Source organism: Taudactylus pleione, unplaced genomic scaffold (assembly GCF_031769625.1).
Source record: "Taudactylus pleione unplaced genomic scaffold, aTauple2 ptg000245l, whole genome shotgun sequence".
NCBI lineage: Eukaryota > Metazoa > Chordata > Amphibia > Anura > Myobatrachidae > Taudactylus > Taudactylus pleione.
Genome location: NW_028284647.1, coordinates 2,749,820 through 2,776,049, shown reverse-complemented (window position 1 = coordinate 2,776,049; position 26,230 = coordinate 2,749,820). Strand labels below are relative to the sequence as shown.

The following is a 26,230-nucleotide window of genomic DNA, read 5'->3' as shown; positions in this document are numbered from 1 at the left end:
ACATCTTCTGATCCCAGCGGCTTCCCTCCCAAAACGGACTGTCGGCTAGGCAGCCGCCTGCTCCAATGTGACCCCGCTTTTATGGGACCTGAAATGGACCTGACGGGTGCAGACTTGCTGGACTACTAGTGTACCACGGCCCCCACGGCCTAAGTTGGCTAGAATGAACCCCAGTAATTTTTAGTGTGCAGCTAGAGTACTCTGGGGGGGGGGGACCCCATTTGTCTGGCTGCTCCCCCCTTTTGAGGCAGGTTTCCTGTATAGAAAAGGCATATAAAGCTGTTTTTTAGTTATTTGTTTTTTATTATTACACAATGCACCATGTGGTCTGAACAGCTGTCAGTCACTTACATTTTTCCTCTTGTCGGCTGCCAGTTACCTCTGCTCTGACCACAAATGTTTCTAATTAATTAGTTTCAGCCGTAAGACGAAAATTAATTTGTGATTTGACTTAAAGAAAAAAACATGCTGCAACTTTATTTTTTGCATCCGACAATGCGTAGTATGATTTTCTCAAAGTGCCATCTGGTGGTAGAAAAGTATATTGCAGGGAATTTCAGGGCTTCACTTTGCGAAAAAAACAACTTTTAGCAATGCAATGTGTTTCTTTGAAGCAGCACAAGATAGCACACTGTAAATGCAGTTTTCTTTATTGTAACTGATGAAAACCTAGATGTATATATTCAGTGCACACATAAATCATATTTTATTCTTAGAGGCAGCTTCAAAATAATAAGCGAATCCGTTGCTGTTATAATTTGTCGCCTCATTTTCCTGGAACAATCAAGTTAGATAATGTTCATGGCTTCATTTAATTTTCATGGACACATGTCTGTAATTAATCTTGTATTCATGAGTCTGTTGCGTGTGCAGGCAAAAAAACAAACCCCAATGCCTCAATTAGACAGCAAATTGGATTTCACTGTATCACTCGGAGCAGTACGCTTTACCCATCAGCAAATGCGCAGAACCTGTTCTCTTGTACAAAACAAATGAAACTTTATTGCTATTAATTGTCTGAAAGAAAAAAAAAATTCTGAAGAACACTTGGGGCATAACAACCGTGATCAGACTGTGCCTATTTTACAGAACTGCAAATGGATTTGATCAGCCAAATTCTGATTTCAGCTTTGGACGCATTTGTGAATCCTAACGCAGATTGCCGATTATCGGGAATCTGCGCAGGACCCTTACTGCGTATGTGCAGAACGGGTCTGCGATCCCACACACAGAGCGGCAGCAGACTGTTAGTGATTGATAGTCTGCTTCCCTTTGTGGGGGGGAGGGGCTGGCGACACCCTCAGTTTCCCAAAACGTAGGCGAGTCATTGGGCGGGAGAAGAGGCCAGGATATCCGACGGCTGACAGAGATTTCCTGGCCTCTTTCTCATCTGCGGTGGCCGGCTTGCGTGACCCCATGGGGGTCAGCCAAGCCGGAGGGATCGCAGATGACCCAATGCAGCTCGGATCCGTAATGCGTTCAGAAGGTGTGACGCCTCCGGAATCGGTATGATTTACCGCCGGACCCATGCCCGGCGGTTGGAATCCCGACAGCGGCATCCTGGCAGAGGAGGAAATCCTGATCGTCCTAAGGTAAGTATATACTAACCTATTTCTACCTCCTAACCCTCCCTTAGGGGTGCCTAACCCTAACCTTCCCCCCCAGTGCCTAACCCTAATCCCCCCTCTAAGTACCTAAACCTAACCCCCCCTTCCCCGCCACCTAAACCTGTCCCCCCCCCGGGGGTGCCTAACGCTAACCCCCCCTTCCCCTAGCCTAAACCCAACCTCCCAGGGGGGGTACCTAACCCTAAGTCCCCCCCGGGAACCCTAAACCCAACCCCCCCCCTTCCGAGGCTGTCCTTCGATCGAGATGCGGGCGTCGGGCTCCCGGCGTATGTCCAATGACAGGTGTCGGCATATCGACGCCTGTCTTTAGACCCTTGCCGGGATATGACAGTCGGGAAGCCGGCTGTCGGGATTAGTTCCGCCGGCTTCCCGACTGCATACCGACGCCTCCTGCTGCATTGCCCTAATAGAGCTATCCTGGTGGCAGCTGTTATAGCTCTCGCGACCACAACTGAATCAGCCCCTCTGTACGGATAGGCAGACCTAGATGTCTGGGGTGCCAGGTGTTTGCCTCAGTCTAACTATGTAAGATTTAGCTTTGTGGGTCACCATATTTAATAACCAGGAACTCCTGATATAGTGAGGCTTTTTATTTATGTTTTTATCCCGCTCGTGCACAGGATGGGACTTCGCCATTATCCCTTTTTGCGCTGTCTGCAGTTCATCACGAACACCAGACTCGGAGCTGCACCAAGGTGCGAGACCACAAGCTAGGAACTACACTATAGGTATGCTCATACACCTATACTTTTTCACCATATGGCGCGAGACGACTGATGCAACTTAAACGCTCCACCACGGGCAGCGATTCCCATACGTTCCTACTTTTATTGCAAACTTAGCGTCTTATTCACATTCTTAGCTGCATCCAAAGTCCCTTATAGTGTAATAGGCATTTAGGATTAGTATTTTTGTCGCAAAGATATAAAGCCGCAGATTAAGCACATGGCGTGGCTCAAGGTATATCGCGGCTGGCTCACTTGTATCCGCCCGCAGTTTTTAGTTTTTTGCTCAGGTTAGCGTATATGTTCCATACAGCTACTGCATGGAATGCCGATGTCTGGGGTACCTGTGCACTGTACTTTCTACTTCAGGGTCCATAGGGTATCCACAGGATACCTTGGGGTATAGGTGATGACGTCAGGCATCGGGCACCATAGAGTTAAGTTTTCAGCCTCCCAGGATGCACTAGGCTCCCCCTCCTATACCCCGCCCCCGATCCAAGGCATCTCAGTTTCGTTGGTGCCCGGCTCGGAGTCGGATGCACCTGTTAGAGGGGGGCTAAGGATAGCCCCTGAAGTTTTCTTCGCGGCAGCTGTGGCTGCACATCTGGAAGTTCAGCATGGACAGTCAGTACTGACGTCCATGCTGTCTTCCCTACACCCCCGCCGGTACCAGAACGCCAGTACTGATCCGGGGATGCTGGTAAGCATCTGGGGTCACAGCTAGTGGTGACCCCAGATGTTTTGGACCATGACCGGACTCAAGGGGACAGCAGGTAAGCAGCGGGGTCCCGCGGTGGGTCTCTGCTGTAACATGGTCCAGAGTCCCCAGGCAGGGGGCTCCCTGGGGACAGGCTGCAGCGTGGAGCCAGGTAACCAACCTGCGCTTCCACTACCCCCCTGGGACAGCGGACCGCGGCTAAGCGGTAGTGCTGCGGCGTCCCAGGGGTTAATTGCATGCCAGGGGAGTGCGCCTTCCCTGTACACAGCCGGCGCCTCCCTTGCTGCACACAGCCCTCTCTGCACCTGCCGATTGGCCCTGTGGCAGCGCTCCTCGGTGGCCATCTTTCCTAAAGCATGGTGAACGCTGCTGGAAGCTGTTGATCAGTGGCATCACGGTCTGGGTCCCCCGGCATACCTCTCCTCCGTTTGTACAGTTCTATGTATGCAGCGCTGTGTCCTACCAGGCTCTGTGTCTGCGTAGTTGAGAATCAGCACTGATAGTGCAGGAATTGATTTCTTTGCATTGTATGTGACCTATGCTAGCGTCTGCTGCCTGTACTTTCACTTTCTACTGTCAGCCATTTCACTGTCCCTGCTCTTCTTCTGCTAAAGCCCTTGCGGTGCGGTGATTGCACCGCAAGGGCAATCACCCCTCTCACAAGTATTAGTGAGAGGGGTCACATACTTACCATCATGTCTGAGAGTGAATTTCCTCTCCAGCTTAAAGTACCAATAGCGGAGGGGGAGGGTAACGCGGAGGGGCTATGTCGGCAGTGTTATTTATTGGCGCGGCCAATTACTGTTACGGCTCCGGTACAGGAACTGCCTGGCGCTTACAACCCTAGTGGGCCAGATAGCTCAGTCACCTGCGTTTTCACAGATGGGATTGTCCCAGAAGTCAGTGGTATCGTCACCCATGCAGGTTTTCCAGAGACAACTGATGGTACCCCATAGTCTCACTATTTCCCCTCCCCAGGTCTCTCAGGAGAACTGACAAGTTCTGTACAGCATTTGTCGGACGTGTTACAAGGGGAGTCTGTATTGCGGCCACATAAGCGGCCGGTGGTGTCTCTGTCCGCTCCTTAAGAGGATGACGACATGAGGTCCGATGATGGGGAGATTCTGGATCTATCTGACCAAGAACCTCTCCGTACTAAAGAGTCGGACGCCAAGTCCAAGGTTTATATTCCTGGCCTTATTCGGGCAGTCCGCACAGCTTTAGTTATTGAGGATAACGATCCCCCTGGTGTTTAAGTCCAAATATGCCTTTTTTAAGGATATTAAGGGTGACGCCACAGTGTTTTCTCTTTCGGGTCAGTTAGTAGACCATTTAGAGGAGGCGTGGAAACACCCTGGCAAACGGTATCAGCCTCAAAGACGTCTAGCGGTGGCTTACCCGTTTGCGGACAATTATTTTTCTAAGTGGGAATCCCCTCCACAAGTGGATTCTCATGTGACACGCCTAGTCCGAAGTGCCACATTGCCCATGCCCTCCATGTCCTCCTTGAAGGATGCTACGGACCGTAAGGTGGAGATCTGCCTAAAGTCCATTTATTCCCTCGCGGGGGGGGGCATCCAGACCGACTATGGCCGTATGTTGGGTAGCCAGAGCTATGGAGCGTTGGGCTGATAGTTTAGAGGAGTCTTTGGATTCCGACTGTTCAGCTGAACAGGCCGAGTTGGTAGGCAATCTCCGGGATTCGGACACTTACATCAATGAAGCGGCCTTGGATATCAGTACCCTCACATCTCTGATTTCTTTGGCAGCTGTTGCTGCTCGTCGCACCTTATGGTTGCGATCCTGGAAGCGGGACGCTGATTCCAAAAAGGGCTTGGAAGCTTTACCCTTTAATGGAGAAGTCATATTTGGTCCGGATCTGGACAAAATTGTGGCACGCTGGCGGCAGCCAAGTCTGCATGTCTCTCGTCTGCTGCGGTCCCTTCCAGTTCAGGTACGTCGTCTTTTCGGCCTTACAGGGCCCAGGGTAGGCCTAAGGCGCAGTCTTTTCCCCGACAGGCTGGCCCCAAGAAATCGGCCAAGCCCAGGAAACAGGCCTGGAATACCAGACGTCCGGCCCCTAAGTCTGATGACAAACCTGCAGCCTGACGGTCCGGGCCTCCCTTTGGGGGATCCCAAAGTGAGAGGTCGCCTGCTGCAGTTCGCCCAGTGTTGGTCGGTAACCACGACAGAAAATTGGGTTCACGAGGTGGTTTCTCACGGGTATGCCCTCTCCTTTCGGCACAGGCCCCCATCCTGATTCTTCACCACGGATCTTCCCTTAGACCGAACAAAGCCTTGGAACTGCGGAAAGTTTTGCACACTATGCTCTAGGTTGGAGTTATAGTGCTTGTTCCATTCTCCCAGAGGGGCCAGGGTTTCTATTCCAATCTATTTTTGGTGCAGAAACACAATGGGTAGTATCGTCCGATTCTCAACCTCAAAGCCCTCAACAAGTCCTTGCGGGTGCCGAGGTTTCGGATGGAGACCCTACGGTCCATCATTCTGGCGCTGGAACCTGGGGATTACATGGTGTCGTTGGACATACAGGACGCTTACCTCCATGACCCTATTCTTTTACGCCATCAACAGTTCCTCAGGTTTGCAATCCGCAACGATCACTCCCAGTTCCGGGCGTTACCTTTTGGCCTGGTGACAGCACCACGAGTGTTCACCAAGGTTATGGCGGTCATGGCGGCTTTCCTGCGGCTGCAGGGAGTCCGCGTGTTGCCGTACCTGGACGACCTTCTGTTGGTAGCAGGATCTCCAGAGCTCCTCCTACGCCACTTGGATCTGACGATTGCGGTACTGCAAAGGCACGGCTGGTTAATAAACTGGCAGAAGTCCACCCTGATCCCGTCTCAGAGGATTCTGCACCTCGGAGCCTTATTGGACTCCAGACAGCAGAGTATGTTTGTGACGGGGAAAAGATCTCTGCCTTACAGTTGAGGGTGCGCAGTTGTCTGCAGAGTCGCCGTGTGTCCCTGCACTCGGCGATGAGGTTACTGGGCTCCATGGTGTCAGTATTCGACATGGTGGAATATGCCCAGTTTCACTCCAGACCTCTGCAGCAATTGAACCTGTCCAAATGGAATGGACTGCCTCAGAGTCTAAAGTTCCAGACGATGGTGCTCACTAAGGAGGTTCGTCTCTCCCTAGCCTGGTGGTTGCAAACGACCCATCTCAACAAGGGTCGTCCATTTTGGTTGGCGAACTGGGTCCTGTTGACAACGGACGCCAGCCTTAGGGGCTGGGGAGCGGTCACGGGTCCACACTTGTTCCAGGGCAGATGGTCTCAAGCGGAGGAGCTTCCAATAAACATCTTGGAACTCCGCGCAGTTTTGAATGCTCTCCAGCAGGCACATCGGGTTCTCCAAGGTCATCCCGTGCAGGTCCAGTCGGACAACGCCACCACTGTGGCCTACATAAATCGGCAAGGAGGAACCCGAAGTCGGGCGGCACTCGTAGAGGTGTCCCGCATTCTAGTTTGGGCAGAGCGCAATCTCCCGGCCATATCGACCGTATTCATCCCGGGAGTACTCAACTGGGAGGCGGACTTTCTCAGTCGCCAGGACGTTCACCTGGGGGAGTGGTCTCTGCACCCGGACGTCTTTCAACTTCTGGTGGACATGTGGGGTCTTCCAGAGATCGACCTCATGGCGTCACAGCACAACAACAAGTTGCCGGTGTACGGGTCTCGAACAAGAGACGAAAAGGCATTTCTGGTGGATGCTCTGTCCGTCCAGTGGACGTTCCGGTTTGCACATCTCTTTCCTCCATTTTCCCTTCTTCCATGGGTAATCCGGAAATTCAAACAGGAAGGAGGGACGCTCCTGTTGATAGCTCCCGCGTGGCCCAGGCAGCACTGATTCTCAGACCTTCAGTCCTCTGCGGTTGCCGCTGCGACCAGACCTACTGTCACACGGTCCTTGTCTTCACCCGGACCTGACTCGGCTCTCTTTGATGGCGTGGCTGTTGAGACGGCCATGTTAAGGTCCAGGGGGTTTTCCAGCTCTGTAGTGCGAACTATGCTAAGAGCTCGGAAACCGTCTTCTGCAAGGATATACCATCGTGTGTGGCATACGTTATTCCAGTGGTGTCGACCGAGAGGTTATGCCCCTCGGGAGTTCCGTCTGTCTAGAGTGTTGGCTTTCCTACAGGCGGGACTAGACCATGGGCTTCTCCTTGCTTCTCTGAAGGTGCAGGTGTCTGCTCTGCGTCTGGTTCCAACGTAGGATTGCTACAATCCCTGATGTGTGCACCTTTATGCAAGGTGTTCTTCGAATTCAGCCGCCCTTTGTTCCACCGGTGGCGCCTTGGGATTTAGCTGTGGTCCTGAGGGCTCTCCAGGGACCGCCGTTTGAACCACTGGGCTCAGTGGACCTTAAATGGCTGACAGCTAAAACAATTTTCCTTCTGGCCATCGCTTCGGCCAGACGTGTTTCTAACTTAGGGGCTCTCTCCTGTAGACCCCCTTTCCTGACTTTTCATGGGAACAGGGCAGTGCTGCGCACTCGTCCTGAATTTCTTCCCAAAGTTGGTTCACGTTTCCATATCAACGAGGAAATCGTTGTGCCGGGCCTTTAACTCACCTGATCTTTCAGTGGGTGAGGCCTCTTTGGATGTTGTGCGGGCCTTAAGAATTTATGTTGACCGCACTTCTTTGTCTCGGAAGTCGGACGTCTTGTTTGTCCTCTATGGCTTCCGTAAAAAGGGTTGGCCTGCTTCAAAGCAAACTTTGGCAGGTTGGATTCGTATGGCAATTTCAGAAGCTTATCTTCATGAAGGCCTTCCGGTTCCATCTTCTGTGAGGGCTCATTCCAGTAGGTCTGTGGGTCCTTCATGGGCAGCTCGACGTGGTGCCTCTGCAGTCCAGATCTGCAAGGCTGCCACGTGGTCCTCTGTCCATACCTGTGAGGTATTATGCGTTTGACACCTTTGCCTCTCAGAATGATTCCTTCGGGCGGCGGATTCTCCTTTCAGCACAGGAGCGTCCCCACCCTTGAAGGATACTGCTTTGGGACATCCCCAAGGTATCCTGTGGATACCCTATGGACCCTGAAGTAGAAAATATGAGATATGGTAAGAACTTACCTTTGTTATCTCTATTTCTACGAAGTCCATAGGGTTCCACAGGACTCCCGCCCTGTCGCACCTGTGCTGCAGATGGGCATCGGTTTTTCCGTCTCCCTCTGGTGAGAATGTGATTCTTGTGTGTGTCCAGATCTTTCTTCTCTCTCTTCCTTCTCCTCCTCCAGCCTATGGCTTGGTAAGTAACTGGGATGCCTTGGCTCGGGGGCGGGGTATAGGAGGGGGACCCTAGTGCATCCTGGGAGGCTGAAAACTTAACTCTATGGTGCCCGATGTCTGACATCATCACCTATACCCCAAGGTATCCTGTGGAACCCTATGGACTTCGTAGAAATAGAGATAACAAAGGTAAGTTCTTACCATATCTCATATTTTTTTATGGCGGGACGCATGGGATGGCTTAGTTGCAAAGACCATGGCATGCCAAATGAGGCTGTTTAGCTAAAAATGAGGATAGGTGTGCAAGGACACATCGATAGGACATATTCAATGGTTCCTGTCTATGCCATGTATATGTACTGGGCAGTAAGGGGTCTGTATGTGGTGGACCAAGGAGGGGATGTATATATAAAGTTAAAATTGGTCTATATGGTGGACCGATAGGTAATGGTGGACAAGTGGGCTGCCATTGACATACATTGCTATAAGGCAGCAACGGACTGGGGCCTTAATTGTGCAAGGAAAAAGGGCATGACCATGCCTCAAGGGAGCGTGCCAAGATTCATGGGGACGTGGCCTCACTACATGGCCGAGCTGAGTGCCGGGAGGCGAGCTGCTCGATCAGACCTTCACACGGCCAGACCAGTTCGGCCATGCTATAAGGGGTGGACCTGCCCAGTTTGGACCAGAATCCTGTTTAGCTTCTACATCACTGGATTCCATGAAGCAGCAGAAAAAACTACAACAAACCACTTATCAGTCCTTCACAATTTTAATTGGAATTTTTTTTTATTTATATGTATAAAAAAAAAATGTCATCCAAAGCTCCTAAATAATACAGCATTAAGGAACAGACAAATACATACCAAATACATTCATAATAAATGTGAAATAATAGTAAAACAATGGCGTTTGCTTAGAGCCCACTGCTTTCTGCATGTTACTATGAAACACAATGTTATAACGTTACGTAAACCCTGGAATTATACAAGGGTCTAATGACCTCCGCCATTCGTACTGTTATCTGAGAACGGGGTAAATAATGGGGCATACTATTTTCACTATGGGTAAAATATAAAACGTTGGCGGATGAGATATCCATGACACACAGGAATGCTTTGCTGCAGGGATTGTTAATGCCCCTCCCCACCTCCTATTCCATGCCCACGCCCACTGGAGTAACATCACAGATTATGTTAATTAAGTGACGGGGATTCCAATATTCATGAGAATGCAGCTTTAGTATACGTGCGACCCAGAGCCTCTGGGTCATAGACAGGAGCTTTGGATGGATCTGGCTCTGCGGCAGGCTAATTACTACATGAGTGTAATGGCGTTTGTCTCTTATTAATGCCAGCTTTGCATACACTTAATAATTGAATATGGCTTGTTTTGCTGATGTGCGAGGATCCTCCCTGTGTTTGGGGATGCATTCTGAAAAAGTCATTGGAAAACTAACAAAAGACTGGCTGGAATTCCTATGGGGTGCAGCACTTAGGTACAACCTGTAGGTGGAGCTATGTGCTTTCTTATTTATGATGTTTAGCAAAACGACATCCAGCTATACAGTGAGTTGCCCTACTGTACTTACAGGTTGGATCTGACATATAAACCAAGTCTACTGTCTGAGGAAATAATTAGCAAAGGTCACTTATAATGAATCTTACATCCAATGTTATGATTCATCAATTCCACTTAAACTGCAGAAGCATTAGAATGAGACAATTGAGGTTACTGAGGTACAGAAAAGTTTTGGGCGTGACACAAAACATTGACAATAAAAAGGTCGACACGAAAAAGGTTGACATGGTTACACAGTACAGAAGGTTGACAGGTACAAAAGCTCAACATGGAAGTGGTCAACACAGAAATTGTCGACACTTTTTTTTTGGGGGGGGGGGGAGGGTCTGACCATAATCTTTACCCTAACACTAACACTCCCTTTGGCGCCTAACCCTTACCGCCCCTCCTAGTGCCTAACCCTAACCGTCCCACCAAGTGCCTAACTAACTAGTGCCTAACCTTAACCATCCCTCCTAGTGCCTAATCCTAACCTTCGGGGTAAGTAACTAACCCTAACCATCCGTCCTACTGCCTAATCCTAACCCCTCCTAGTGCCTAACCCTCCCTCCTAGTGCCTACCCTAACCTTTGGGGTACACTACTATCCCTAACCATCCGTAATAGTGCCTAATCCTAACTGTCCCTCCTAGTGAATAATCCTAACCATACCTCCTAGTGAATAGTTCTAGCTGTCCCTCCTAGTGCCTAATCCTAGCCGTCCCTCCTAGTGCCTAATCCTAGCCGTCCCTCCTAGTGCCTAATCCTAACCGTCCCTCCTAGTGCCTAATCCTAACCGTCAATCCTAGTGCCTAATCCTAACCGTCCCTCCTAGTGCCTAATCCTGGCCGTCCCTCCTAGTGCCTAATCCTAGCCGTCCCTCCTAGTGCCTAATCCTAACCGTCCCTCCTAGTGCCTAATCCTAACCGTCCCTCCTAGTGCCTAATCCTAGCCGTCCCTCCTAGTGCCTAATCCTAACCGTCCCTCCTAGTGCCTAATCCTAACCGTCCCTCCTAGTGACTAACCCTCCAGTAAGTGCCTAACCCTGACAAAAAAAAAAGGGTTGACCATTTCCATGTTGACTATCTCCGTGTCGACAGGCTTCAATTTGTCGACCTTCCATGGCGACCAAATCATTGTCAGCTTTTCATTGTCAACCTTTTGTATGGAAATCATGGAATATTATTATTAGAAGTATTTCTGGTGCACTGGAAGAATGTACTGTAACCATAGTGACCCGATATAGGTTATACCACAAGGGACGGTTGACTCGTTGCTATGGGTTACCGCTAGTTTTCACAAGTCCCAATAACCAGTATATTATTATAAAGATTCTGAATTTCAGTCTCATTATCCCACATGTTCTCCTACAGGAATCCATAAATCAGCTAAGATTACATTTCTAGAACTGTAACACATTCAAAGAATTTACTTTTATGGCAAAATCCATCTACCTTAGTATACAGTCTGCTCGGGCAGTACATAGAGGCGGCACTGATCACAGTAACTCAGGCTACCTGAAGACGCAGCTGCATTATCCATTACCGTCCAGCAAAGTAACCGGAGGTGTAATTATAACTTGCTGCTGCTCTCACGCTTATTTTCCACTTTTATGTCTTGGGTTCAGTTCAGACCAGGGCCCGTATTCACTTAGAAGCAAAAAGCCGAGATCCACGAAAAAAGTATCGCCGATTGCGACATTTCGACTAGACGGAAACTTATCTCCGTATTCAATTCCATCCGCTTTTTGCGTAGGGGGAAAGTCAATGCACTGTAATAGGCGATAAAGATTCGCCTCTGAATAGCAGGAGAAGAGAAGTGCAACATTTTTTATTTATAAGGTGGGGAAACCACTCAGAACCCTTGGGATAGCCCCCCAAAAGATAACTGCATCAAAAATCCCTAGAAATTCCTAAAAAAAAAAAAGTGAGGAACACCCCAAAACAGTCCTTTGATTTTCGGGGCGAAAAGTACAAAGTGGGGGTACAAACATAAACAGTAACGAAATAGACTCTTTGGGGGTCTGTAAGTATGGGGGAAGTGCTTTTTTGATTGCAGGTGCTTGCTTAAGGTGTGTTTTTTGAAGTTTTTTAAAAGTTCGCTTTAGCGACTTTAAAACATACTAGCACCCATTTCAAGTACCCCAAATGTGCCAGGACTACTTATTTTCTAAAAACAAAATACTGCTTTATGCCATTCTTCACCACTTGTGCAAAGACGCTAATTAGGCAATTGTACCAACTTAAGTACCCCAAATTGTTTAATTAGGGCTAATCGGGCACTACTACATTGATCCCCAATGTTTCTGCATCTTTTTGGGGGGTTCAGGCTGATTTCCCTGATTCTGACTCCACTTTCCGCCTGTTCTGACTTTTTGATGTTTTTCTGACGTTTTCGCATCTTTTGGAATTGAATAAGGCGAACAGTGGGTACGCACACGATAAGTTTCCACAGCTAAAATACGTGATGTAGGCGAAAAGTCCGGCAGGTGAAACTTTATCGCTTAAGCAAAACTAATTGAATACCGCCCCAAGTTGTTATCTGCCAATAGATTCTTACCTACAGACCATAGACTTATTATTGGCTGGATAATTGGCCCTAGTTTTGTCCTACTGTGATAGGGAAGTTAGAGCATTAGCTGTAATGGGGCCGGGACTGATATGAATAGAACGCTTACACTGTAGATCAATCAGATTTACCCAATTTACCTGAACGGCCATGTTTGTTCGTTTCCCAGTGTTAGGGAGCGAATGTACATTGCCAGATTTCCGTTCCAACCAGCCAACTAGCTGGATGGTTAGGCAGATAATCTTACGGCTTTAGACAACAAATGTCACAACTGTATAATTAATTATGAGATGATTTACAATATTTCCATACATCTCCGATGTTTTCAGATCTGCTCAGGAGTCGCACTGCGCATATATTTCTGCGATGTCCGCGGCAGTGCCCCAAAAGTCACAGCATGCGCGACATGACTGACACCAGGTACGTCATCTTTTTTTTTTGGGTGGCGTTATTCTTTAACCACTTAACTGACGGGGGTCTCATGGGATGCGAACGCAGCTAACTGTGCTTCAGCTGACAAGGTGCGACCGCACCGTCCCGCTGTGTTTTTGAAGGGGAAATCTGTTCTACACAGGTGCAGAACAGATCTCCTCTGACCCCCCGGAATCTCCTGCGGACCCGCCAATCTGTGACCGGTTTTGCCGTGAAAAAAGGTCAGTTAAGTGGTTAAAAAGGTAGTTAGTTGCATGAATCAGACTCTCCACCTGTTTGCAATCCTTCAAACGGGCTCTCAAGACCCACTACTTCATCAAAGCCTTCCAGCTATCATTCTAACTCCTTGCTACATGCTCCTTCGTCCCCATCTGTGTCAACCCAGTTTGTCTTCCCCCACCTTTTTAGAATGTAAGCTCTCACGAGCAGGGCCATCTACCCTCTTGTGCTTCTCCTTACTATAGTGTCATTTACTTCTTACTCACCACTAGGGCACCTAACACTTGGTTGCTTATGCTCTGTTGCTTATCTGGGTGATATGGTCACTAATGTAGCAATATATATTATCCATGTCCTGTATTGTATTATTCTGTAAGTCACTTGTATACAATTTGTTTTTGTACTTTGTAAGGCACTGCGGAACACTTGTGGCGCCATATAAATAAATGATAATAATAATAATAATGAATCTAATTTACAAATGCCAACATTAAATACAAAAAAGTATTTAGGCAGTTTTATAAACTCTTACATGATTCATCTTTTCTTCCCAAAAATGTGTTGTGTCCTCTAAGAACTAAAAGGTCCCTCGGTAAATGTGGGATGTACAGTAGTCGGCATCCTGGCGCACACAATGCCAGCGCTCAGAATTCCAGGGCCGGAATCCCAACAGGAATCAGAATGTGATCCCAATGGTGAGTATTAGGGTTAGGGGTTAGACACTTGGGAGAGGGTTAGGATGAAGGAGGGGAGGACTGCGGGCAGGGGTGGGGCGAGGGGCGGTTTAGGGTTAGGCTACTGGAAAGTAGAGATGTGCAGGTTCGGATAGGTTCAAATTTTCCCGCCAAGTTTGGATTTTTCCCGCCAAAAATCGGGTCTCAGAAAGAGGCAAAACGTCATCTTTCATGGACAAACATCATCATTCCTGGACAAAAGTCCATGGAAGATAATGTCTGTCCATGAAAGATGACGTTTTGCCTCTTTCTGAGACCCGATTTTTGGCGGGAACATTCAAACCTATCCCAGCCTGCACATTCCTACTGGAAAGGAGGGTTAGGGGATAGGGTTAGATTACTTACCATGCCTCTGGATTTCCACCACCGCGATTCTGGCTGCCGGCATTGCGTGCGTCGGGATCTCGTACCCAACCCCTAAATGTCCAGGCAGTCATTTGACTCCACCTATAATCTGGTATAAGGTCCAGAGCCCTAGGCCCCATGAAAATGCCGCATCTACGTGAAGTATAATCGTCACTGCTGGGCCACCAAGCCAGTCCAGATGCCCAGGTGCTATGTACCCATCCCTCCTCTCTAAGCACCCCTAGTGGTAACCCATAGCAACAAATCACCGGCTGCCGATTTCAGCAGGAAGTAAAAGCTCTTAGCACTGGAAACTTCCCTCTGAGTGCCACGCCAGCAGCGCATCCTGAGAAATCAGGGACAAATGGCGGGGGCGACATAGCGCTCATATACACATGGGAATGTGAGAACTAACTGGCACATGGGCTTGTTAACGAGGTTATACTGAGACATATTGGCTGTATGGTGACATATGAGGGGACAGTTAGGTCTGATGTGCACGCTTCCACTTTTACCAAACCACGCTTCACATATATTTACATTTTTCCAGTACTAAAAAGTCATTGTGTCTTCTGCAAACCACCCATATAGCATTTTTCACCGTAATGTGCCCTACAGTACATACATCATTTTAGCTGTAAACATCTGGTAGGGATCAAAGAAATATCACATTCATGTTATGCCACAACTATCTACAGCTTAACCTATTTTCCTGGAGATTTCCCGTGGTACGTTCCGCGTCTAATTGGCAGCTTGGGGTCACTGTGGTTCCGCTTCCTCTATTTTATTAAATAAGCCCTAAAGTTCTGCAACTGATCACTGCTCAGTTCCAAAACAATATTAAACCATTTAGTACTCACGCTAGAATTCTAATGTGTCCTCCCGGCTCTGGCCTAATGCTATTACACTTTCATCCACAGTACATTTCTCTCCGCTGTAAAATAAAAAACATACTTTCCTTTATTTGGCAAAAGGTTTGATGCTGGCAGCCAAGTTGTGCGCTGGCGTTTCTTAAGGGTTATAAATGCAAAATAAGACTCATAAACTTATTTTCCGGAGTATGAGAGTCAATGAAAAGCTGCTGCTACATACAATTCAAGCCAAGCAATGAAAATTCAGTTTTAATTCATTTTAAATCCAAAAAGAAGAATCCCCGCTAGGGCAACGATCGCTTTTAGTGTTAAAAGTTACATCCGTCTCTATAGTGTTGCTAGCATTCCAATTAATAACATTATAAAACTTGTTGTCTTTTCTCTTTGTCTGACAAAGACACAGTTATGTCCTGGAATTCATAGAAGACGTTCTTCTATCTACTAAAAATAAACGAGAAAATAAAAGAGGGTAACCCTGACTGTTACGCACCGTTCCGTCATATGTGTTGAAAGTTTTGTTCTAGTTGTACCCATGACCTGCCGACAGGACTCCCCGGCTTTTGCCCTGTCCTGCTCTGAGCCGTGCGTCACGCGGCTCGCGGTGACCCGCATGTGGTCCTCCATGAAGAGACTCTGAAACTGACCTGCGATGGGCGGAACCGTTGCAACGTTCCTCAGAGAGGAATCCATCTCGTCAAAGACTCTCGGCCCACGCTGAATGTTTTTTGTTTGCTTGCTTGGAAATACATCAAGCTCTGGACTAATTAAAATTACAGCAGTTCAAATAGTTGATGCTTTTCCCCTCGCCCGGCAAAGAGGAGTCTACGCTGTTTACCAGTGAGTTTTGCCTGGCCTCGCTGATCAGGCGGCACGCTAAGTCTAGGAACAGTTTCTCCACGTTGTCCGACTCTTTGGCAGAGGTTTCAAGGTAATACATGTTTTGGGAACCTGCAAACTCTTCGGCCCTTTGCTGGGAGACCTCCCGCCTCTCTGCCAAGTCAATCTTATTTCCTGCAATAAACACAGACAGAAGACAAAACATTAGCAGTTGTTAGGAGCAGATAATACTGTTTGTGGCTTATAGCTGGAATAATCTAGAATATAATGGGGGTCAAATGTAGTAGCCCGATTCAAAGCTGCAATTAGTTTAAAGGCAAAACCAACCTGGCCGCTTTAAATCTAGTTACTATCTCACCGTAATTGTGCAAATCGCGGGATAGTATATTTGACCCTGGGTGTGCTATAGTATATCTTAAGCTGGGTACACACTAGACCATATATTGGAAGATTTGTCATTTTGAGGCGAATCGGAAGGACAAATCGTCCACATCATCCAGTGTGTATGTACTATTGCGCGCTCCCGTGCGTCGTAAGTCGCATCTTCTAATTTGCTGTACATGCACGGCAGATCGGAGAAGATCCGTCGGCCAACACCATGTTTCTGGATGCAGCATACGAGCGATATATCAGGCAGTATTACATCGGATTGTGCAGTGTGTACGGGCCGCCCGAAATATATGTTGTCGCTAGGTACACACATAGGGCCTGATTCAGACCCGCTCGCAAGCGGGTCGATGGTGCCCTATTGCGCATGCGCACGACGGAGGGAGCTTCGTCGTGCGCATGCGCGAGACCCGCATAGCGACGGCCAAGCCGTCGCTATGGGTCTCGCACCAAAGGGGGCGTGCTGTCGATGGTGAGTGGCAGCACACCCCCTTTGGTGGGCGTGCCGGGGGCGTTGCCTACCGTCTGGGGCGGGCCCTACTGACATCACTAGTGATGTCAGTGAGAGTGCTTTTGGCTCCGATAGAGCCAAAAGCACTCCTGGGCTTGCGGCAGCGAGACCCTACCGCAGGGTCTCGTCGCAAGCCCGATGGTCTTGACCATCGCGACCATCTTTTTGGCCGCTCGCATAAGCTGTGGGTGGTCACCCACAGCTATGCGAGCGGCCAGGAGGCTGCTCCAATTTTAGGTAGGAGGGCCCTGATTCAGAGCGAGCGCTCTTGTCAGAGCGTCCGGCTCTGAATCAGGCCCATAGTTTAGTGCGTACCCAGTTTAACTGAGATTCACATGTAAAACAGGTACAAAATGAGTAACACTAATCTTAGACTATGAATTTTCTGTTGTCCATGTTGGAAAAGCAACTTTTAAACTTATCAGATTATTTGCAGCATGAAGGATGACGTCAGACGGATGCATTTTCAGCTGCAGTTTGTTGGGCTTACATCGCTACCTTCTGACACATTGAAGCGGATGGGAAGTCATCAAGTCACATGAGAAAGGTTAAAGGCCTGAACATGCTGCATGTACCGTTTCCCCGGGGTAATCTCTCCCATGTGCCAGGGAAGCAGCTTTCCCCCATCACAATGTGTCAGCACGGTAGCAGCTGAGTGCTATAAACTGTATCAATATGGTGGCAGCAAAGTAAAAAAAAACTAATATGAGTGTGACTGCCTGAGAAATTTCACAGCAACAAATAAACTGCAGTAGTAACATTAAGCTCAAATGGATTCCATATTAGTTGAATTAATAGGAGTTGGCCATACTGGAAAAATGGAGTTATTCAAACAATCAGCATTTTCCCTCGCCTTAAACAATGGGTTCACAAACGCTAACCCATAGATTCCGCACAAAGTGCTGGGACCTATGGCTTTCCCTACACGTTATCGTTATCGTTCAAATCGGTCATTTAAATGGTCCCTACCAACTTACCATCGATCAGCGATGCGCAGACACGTATGGACGATAGCGATATCGTCCATCAGCCGTGCATGCCGGTCAACTTGCTCGATATCAAGCAAGTTGCTACAGGGACCTTCTCTATAGTCGTCGGTAAGTATGTGGTGTGCTGGGTGATCGATATCGATCATCGAGCACACCAGGGAGGGTGCATAACGATCAGCCAGCGATATCGTATTGCTGGATGATCGCTACGTGTGTATGCACCATAGGGATAAAGCTGTCCAGCATTTGTGGGCTACATGCAGAAGCAGCCAGTATTTACCCTGCATGCAAAGATAATACATGTATTTTGCACCCCTTACATTGCAGCGTGGATTGTTCCAGGTGCATTTTTCTTGCTTTGCTCCCAACTCAAAATCAGCAACATAATAATGTATTTATTGTTTCATATATAAAAAAAATGATGTGACCAATTTCTGGAAGTAACATGCCGTCCTAACATTGTGATGTATACTATATTATCTTTGCATCCCTCTGCCATGGATGATGTGTGTCCTATAATGGCCACCATAGACACATCTAAGAATAAATGTGTGGTGTATCTTACTATAGACCCCACCTGTCCAAGCTTCATAGATTCAAAGGTGATTTTCTGGTCTCGTACTTTGCATCACTTTCTATTCCAGCATGGCGCCATAAGTTGCCCTAAGTCCTTTATTCTACTGCGGAAAACTGGGAGCGATCATCTTATAATAAACTACCGGCAAGGGCGTTACGTGATTGAACAGAACAATGACTTACCCACGAGCACAGTGATGACCTCGTTATTGGCGTATTGTTCTATCTCCCGTAGCCATTCCGGAAGGCAGCGGAAAGACTCCTCGCAGGTTATATCATAGGTTAAAATCAAGGCATTGGCACTGCGGTAATAGCTCTGCGTGATGGAACGGAACCTCTCCTGCCCGGCCGTGTCCCATATCTGGAGCTACAGAGCACAGGGGGAAGAAGGGCGGAGAGAGGTGTTAGTTTCTTACAAATTGGCAGCAGCCTCGGCTGAAATGGTTCTGCCCGCCGGCTGTGCTGGAAACACACCGAGCTCCTGCTGCCATCGCTATACAACTGCCAATTCCTTTCCACACGGGCAAATCAGAGACTCGGTGACACTACAGTCCAGCTGGGGCACTGGGAAAGCTTCAAGGTTTATTTTGTGCTGCTTTGCACCTTAAATAATAGTTACATTTGTAAAAGAACAAACCATCACACAAAGTCAGTTCCCCCAGATGAAGCAATCATTGTAATAACTGTATAAAATGCCCGATTTAGTGGCACTGCGGTATGTACGACAGAAAAACAATTTACTGGTAAGACACAGGGGGGAGATTAATTAAGCCATGGAGAGAGATAAATTACCAACCAATCAGCTCCTGTCATTTTTCAAACTTTTTTTTTTTTTACGTGACAGTTAGGAGCTGATTGGTTGGTCCTTTATCTCCGTCCACTTTATATCTCTCCAAGGCTTAAGGCCTGATTCAGCTTGGTTCGCAAAGGCGTTCGCACGCACCCGGCCGCTGCAAATGAATGCGATGGCAGCACTATACAAAGCTGCCCACCACATTATCAATCCGCCCACTTCGCAAGTGTGCGAAAACATGGGTACCATCGGACCCATACGCATTGTCACTCACACACCGCTAAACTTCCTGTCGGTATCTACAGCTCAGGCTGCATATGCCACCGGCAGGGGCTTAATTATGCACGCCCATGCAACGGCGTTGAAACGCACTGGCACGCCTGCGTTCGTCCGATCACCCCCCCCTCACCACCTACAAACGGCACTTCCTGTCAATCAATATCGGAAAGAGCCTGCGTACTCACTGCGATCCCTTTCCCGATCGCAGTAGCTAGTTCGCGCACGCGCAGTGCGCAGAATGCAAACATCGAACGGGTGCGTGCGAACGCAGCTTTGCGCACCAAGCTGAATCAGGCCCTTAGTACATAGGACCTCATTCAGAGTCGGTCGTTGTGGCCGCACGGTCGTACGCCACCGATGTTCGCTATACTGCGCATGCGTAAAGTTCGCAATGCGCGTGCGCAAACTAGCCGCTACGATCAGAAATTTCTCTCTCCTTGAACACAGCCAGGTCGGTAGTTTGAGTGACAGATGGAGGCGTTTGTGGGTGGTAACGGGAAGGTGCTTGAAAACGGGGGAGTGGAAATCTGAACGCAGGCGTGCCTAATTATGCGAACGGCGTTTTATGGGAGTGCATACGGTTTATGGGAGTGCATAATTAACAAAGTAGTGTCATGGCACATGTGACATGGGAGGTTTTTACACTGACATGATCAAGAGGGGGTATGGTCAACCTTAAGCTCTACGACCAGTGCCGATGGTCTCGATTAATCCTTATATGCCCGGAGATGACGTGCAATGCGTACGAGAAGGGGGCGTATTTTTTTGTCTTCCGACCGCTTCCTCCCCTTGGTCGGCCAACTACCGATCCGAACTTAGGGACGCAACTTGTGAGGGAATCATTTGCATATCCGGCACCTTTTGCCGTACGACCGAGCGGCCGCTTCGACCGACTCTGAATGAGGTCCATAGACCCTTTAGCCCCAGAAACACAACATGGATGTTGATCGAGTTTCATCGATTTTAAAATGAATCATAATCGATCAAAATCGACCTTTAGTAAATATAACCCTAGATCTAACTTCGAATCAGCCCCACAATTTGCAGATCAGCCCCAGCTGCTATATTACACACAAACGTTGGTAGATTTGGTAAAACGCGTTTATTTTGAAAGGACACTATCATCAGTGCTATAATTATGTTTTAACTGTACAGAGTTTAATCTATTTCTTACAGATAATATTGTGCTCACTTCTCCAGTTCTATTGTTTAGTTGTTGGAATACGTGTATCAGAGTTACGGAGCCGCAGTTGTTATCTCTGTTGTATTAATGTCTTTTCATTCGTCATTATGCTGCAAACAATGTCAGAGTTTGCAGACGAGCGTCATTACTAAGCTGCAGGATGGGAAAACGACCGGAATAGCTCAGGAGGCTTCAATCACAATTTGTGATCAGCCTTTCAGTGTCTACAGACCAAAACCCTCCATTTCTTATTCCCTCCCTAACAATGGGCCTGATTGGGAGTAGCAGGCAAATGTTTGAGGTTCTCAACTGCGCATGCGTCAAAGTAGCTAAAAAGTCGCACTGCGCATGCGTTTAATGGCATGTATTGGAAATGTCCTGGGTGGTTCCTGGGCGGCGGCTATGCAGACGTATGGAGATGGTCCGTCTTAGGGGCATGCAATATGGTTCGTTCCAGATACAAAGTTACTTTGCATTTTTTTTTTGCTTTGCTCCCAAATCAGAATCAGTCTCTTAGTCGCTGACATAATCTAACGGAGAATCTGCACCTAGCGTGGGGCTTTCGCAAATTTCCATAGTGTGACCAATGGTGGTGTCTAAAGAAGAATTAGGAGGTCCTTGCACAGTCATACGCAGGCTTGTACACCAGGGGAAGGGTAACCGGACTATAGAGCTACATAAAAAAAGATCGACAATGTCTAGATAGACACCAGATGTTAGACAGGCAAAAGGTCGACAGGGACAAAATGTTGACAGGGTCAAAAGTTCGACATGAACATGGTTAGGGTTAGGCACTCACTGGAGAGTTAGGGTTAGGCACTAGAAGGGACTGTTAGGGTTAGGCACTTACCCCGACGGTTAGGGTTAGGCACCAGGAGGGTGGATTAGGGTTAGGCACTTACCGGAGGGTTACAGTCAGGCGCAAGGAGGGTTATGGTGAAGATTAAGGTTAGGAAACAAAACAAATAAACATGTGGCGACCATTTCCATGTCAACCATTTGTACATGTTGGCCGGTTGTCCGTCAACCTTCTTCCATGTGGACCATTTTTACCTGTCGACCTTCCATGTCGACCTTTTGTCCCTGTCGACCTATTGTCTGTCTAACATCTGGCGGCAAATGTAATAGGGTGAGAGTTTAGAAAATGTGAGAGTTTAGCAGTAATACTTTTTAAACTGACTCAATGTAACAGAGTGCGAGAACATGGAAACTCTCACGATTTAAACTCTCATCCAGGTGTTTCCCATTTTGAAGATAAAACGCGACCAATGTAATAGTGTTACTGCTAAACTCTCACATTGCTAAACTCTCACCCTATTACATTTGGCCCCTGGTGTCTATCTGGACATTGTCATATAGATCTATTCTAGCACACCCCAGGGGAAGGGCTGGTACCAGCATTAGCGTAAGGTCGCAGGCGCAACTACAGCAGAAGACGGTAAAGTAGTCGCAGCGGCACGCCACTCTGAATCACGCCCTATAGGTACCGTGTACTTTTACCAATAACGTGCACAATACTAGTTTAGCAAACTAGCCCCTATCATTTGGCACGACTAAAAAAGTTGGTATTAAAATAGAATGATTGCTGATAATTAATACAGATATATAAGCACAAAGAACTATATATACACACTGGCATATTTATATAGCAATGTGCAGTTTACAACAGAAACATGAGGCCTTCTGGAGGTTGGGTGGCCAGGCCGAATGCCTTCTCTGCCCTGTGCCTGACTGACTGGTGTGGTGTGCAGCAACTAATTATTACCCCTTCTCAGTGACCTGGAGCCATATTGTGCAGCGTCCGGCTCCTGGTTACTGAGAAGGAGCCGGCAGTGCGGGGAGTCACTGGGGGCGGGGCAGGAGTTCAGGGCACGCCCCCAGAGTGATGAAACCGGGAATGTTCCGCAAAGACACACCCCTTTATGGGGCCACCAAGCAATGTGATGCAGCTGCTCTTCCATTGCTGAGGTATATCTCCCACCCTGTGCTGAGCCTATTTTGGCATTTCGCCCTGAATCTGAGTCGCAGGTAATGTGAACGCAACTCCGGATGCCCACTGCTAATTCACTACTGATACGACTATGCGTCTGTTCCATGTATCACTATCATCCGCAAGTAACTCTGGCTACACGTCCCCGACACTGCCCGACACACCTGCAAAACGGTTCTCCTGCGTGCATTTGCATTGTTGCCACCAAGAAACGCCCAGGTGTGTATGACTCTGAATCGCTGGTAAGTTCGCAAAGACGCATAGGAAGCCTGCGAGATATGCAGAAAAATGGCTAGATGAGGATGCATTTGGATTTGCGTGCAACCAGAATCAGGCCCTTTATGAGCTGGTCACATGCCAACATCAATATCAGTAACTTGTTTATGCAGCACCCAGAAAATTATACCTTGGGTTTTTTTTTTTCTTTCCATAAGACTTTAAACCAGTGGAGTAAATAAGGGGGGTCGAGCAGGCTCTGTAGCAACACACACATCGCCGCCAGTGCGGCAGCGATGTGTGTGTTAACCAGAAGCCAATGAGAGTCAGACAGACTCTCATTGGCTGCTGAGCTCCCACTGCAAGAGCCGGCTCCCTTCCGGCTCCTGCAGTGGGTAATGGGAGAGACGTCATGATGTCATGACGTCTCTCCCATTATGCAGACCCAGCCCTGATGTGCGGCACCGGGAGCAGTGGCTGGAGCCGGAGCATGGATTCAGGTAAGTGTATTATTTTTTTTTTGTGTTGTGTGTCTGCACATCGGGGGGGGGGGGGGGGCACCATTACAGGGGGGCAACACTACTGGGGGCACCATTACAGGGGGGGAACACTACTGGGGGCACCATTACAGGGGGGGACCACTACTGGGGGCACCATTACAGGGGGGGACCACTACTGGGGGTGGGGCACTACTGGGGACTACAACTGGGGGGGACTACTATTGGGGGCACTATATAAGGGGCTTACTACTAGGGGACTACTACTGGGGGCACTAAATAGGGAGGAAAACTACAGGGGGCACTGTATAAGGGTCACTACTATGGGCCTGCATAAGAAGGAGCACAACTGGGGACATTGCATACTGGAGGTACTGTAAAAGAGACACTACTGGGGTTAAGGTGCATATGGAAAGGAATGTTCAGAGTGACGATAAAGGGGTGTGTCATGTGGACACGCCCCATTTTTAAGTGACCATGCCCATTTTTTTGCTGCACGCGCACATAGGGGGGGGGGGGGCTCCATTTTTACATTTGCCCTGGGCTCCAAATATCCTAGTTACACCACTGCTTTAAACTTTCAGAAAAGACCATGGGTCCACCTACTCTTTATAACACCGCAAACTAAATCTACAAAAAAGTGGTTGTTTGTTTGTTTTTATTGTAGTCGAAAGAATGTGAACCGAGGGCTGATGCGTGTTATTTGGATTCTTTTTCTAAATGCTTTGTGGTTCTTGCTTCAGCATGAATCCTCCTTTCCAAAAACAGCAAGAAGCTGGATCCTTAATAAAATCTGCACTTGAATATTATAACGCCTTTGTCCATTTTTAGCTAAACGCTTGCCATGTGTAGGAATAGTATGGTAAAACAAGAAGGCAAACCATTCTGAAAACTAGAAGACCTACCTAGTGTTGGGCACTTGGGGTCATCCCCCAGTGAGTGAGCTCCTGAGTTTATTGAAGCCAAGATCAGGAGATCCTCCTTTTCCCTGGACATTTCTATGTTTCTGCGGGGAAGGGGGTTATTGTCTGGGGGCCACACATGGGGGCCTGATTTTAGAGCCTCACCCAAAGCTGATGTTCATGGAGTTGAGGGTCTTTCTTTAGTACTGCGCGTGTGTGAAAATCTCTAAAATCTCCTACAGCGCATACGTTACACTGTTTGTACGCACAGAGGCGCTGTTACAATTGAGCCGCGCGGTATCGAAAATGTCTTGGACACAGACGCTGAACTGCTTGCATTGGGTTGCCCCGATGATGCCCTAATAGTGGGGCCTCCCTCCCCAGCTATACACCATTAGTAATTACCAGTGGGGCTGTGGTAAGCACGTTTTTCACTTACTGTACATACAACCGTACTGTGCTGAAGACGGATGGGACTAGACCTCAACATTTTTGATGCACATGATGAAGATGATTCGGACTCGTCCTCAGCAGTGGTTACATTCATTTTGGATTGTTCGTATAGTGAAAGTGTTGCGAATGGACAGCGCCATCTTGGATGTGTAGGCGAAAAAGTGCAATTGCACGTCATCCCTATAGTCTGTGACTAGCAGCCCTACATTGTATTATTATCCTGGCAGTCTGCATCTGTACGGTCAGTACATCTAACCTTTTCAGTGTATATAGGACCTGCTCGTTTGTACCACGTGACTTCCCCGTGACTGTGTAGCACAGGCCTGGCCAACCTGTGGCTCTCCAGCTGTTGTGAAACTACAAATCCCAGCATGCCCTGCTACAGTTTAGCTATTAGGGAATGCTAAAACTGTTGCAAGGCATGCTGGGACTTGTAGTTTCACAACAGCTGGAGAGCCACAGGTTGGCCAGGCCTGGTGTAGCGCAAGCATCCAGTGTGGCTGGTCCTCGGGCACTGTGCATATCACGCACAACACAAGCAACACATACTGTATGCATAACAATCACTGTGTCTGACAGACTGTACGGCCGGGTCACCATTAACAGGCAGGAAAAATGGTAAAGCGTTTTCCGTGACAGCGCAGCGGAAATCAAGATTTAATAATAATAAATGAAATAAAGCCATATTACATATAATCATGTACATTAAAAGGGACTAACCACAATAAGGTGGGGTAAAAACTTTCGTCTACTTTTCCACTCATCCCCTCGTGTCTCACTCGTCTCCCTTATATTATAGAAAATGATGGCGTCTCAAAAAAATCAAAAAACATAAACAAGCTAATAATAATAATACTAATAATCTCACCTTTATTTTTTCACCTTTAATTTCCACAGTTTTAATCATAAAATCTACCCCGATGGTGGCCCCCTGGCCCGGCGGGAAGAGACCCTGTAAAGAGGAAGCACAGAAAAAAAATGAGGCGCCAGTGAAAGGTTTTTGGGTACCGGATTCCAACCCTCTTTTTTTGTTTGTTATGTTTGTAACACATGATTAGTATGAATATTTGTACAGGCAGATGTGAATAAGATATCCTTATCTGACATCAGTAGCCATCACAGATGATAATCTCTTCCATTACAGCTGCCATGTTAGTACATACCTCGTCCGTGCCCAGGGCCGCAACTAGGGGGGGCTGGAGGTCATATGCCCCGGGCACCAGATTTAGGGGGTGCTGATTTCCGGTCTGGCATCTAAGTTATCATTAGCGGTGTGCAGTGAGGGGGCTGTGCAGTGAGAGGGTTGTGGTGTGAGGGGGCTCTAGTGTGAGGGGGCTCTGGTGTGAGGGGGCTGTGCAGTGAGGGGGCTGTGGTGTGAGGGGGCTCTGGTGTGAGGGGGCTCTGGTGTGAGGGGGCTGTGCAGTGAGTGGGGCTGTGGTTTGAGGGGGCTCTGGTGTGAGGGGGCTGTGGTGTGAGGGGGCTGTGGTTTGAGGGGGCTCTGGTGTGAGGGGGCTGTGGTGTGAGGCAGCTGTGCAGTGAGAGGGTTGTGGTGTGAGGGGGCTGTGCA

The 26,230-nt window shown here is 48.2% G+C and overlaps 1 protein-coding gene across 1 annotated transcript in view; it reads right to left on the bottom strand.

Moving 5' to 3' along the window:
* Nucleotides 1–14,093: 14,093 nt before the first annotated feature.
* RAB30 (RAB30, member RAS oncogene family) overlaps nucleotides 14,094–26,230 on the bottom strand; it is a 123,960-nt gene continuing 111,823 nt past the window's right edge. Inside the window, exons 3-5 of the mRNA XM_088479815.1 lie at nucleotides 25,532–25,615; nucleotides 18,534–18,717; nucleotides 14,094–16,061 (exon numbers count right to left, since the gene is read on the bottom strand). Coding sequence (XP_088335941.1) covers nucleotides 15,811–16,061; nucleotides 18,534–18,717; nucleotides 25,532–25,615 — 519 coding nt within the window. The 3' untranslated portion in view covers nucleotides 14,094–15,810. The remainder of the gene's footprint in view (nucleotides 16,062–18,533; nucleotides 18,718–25,531; nucleotides 25,616–26,230) is intronic.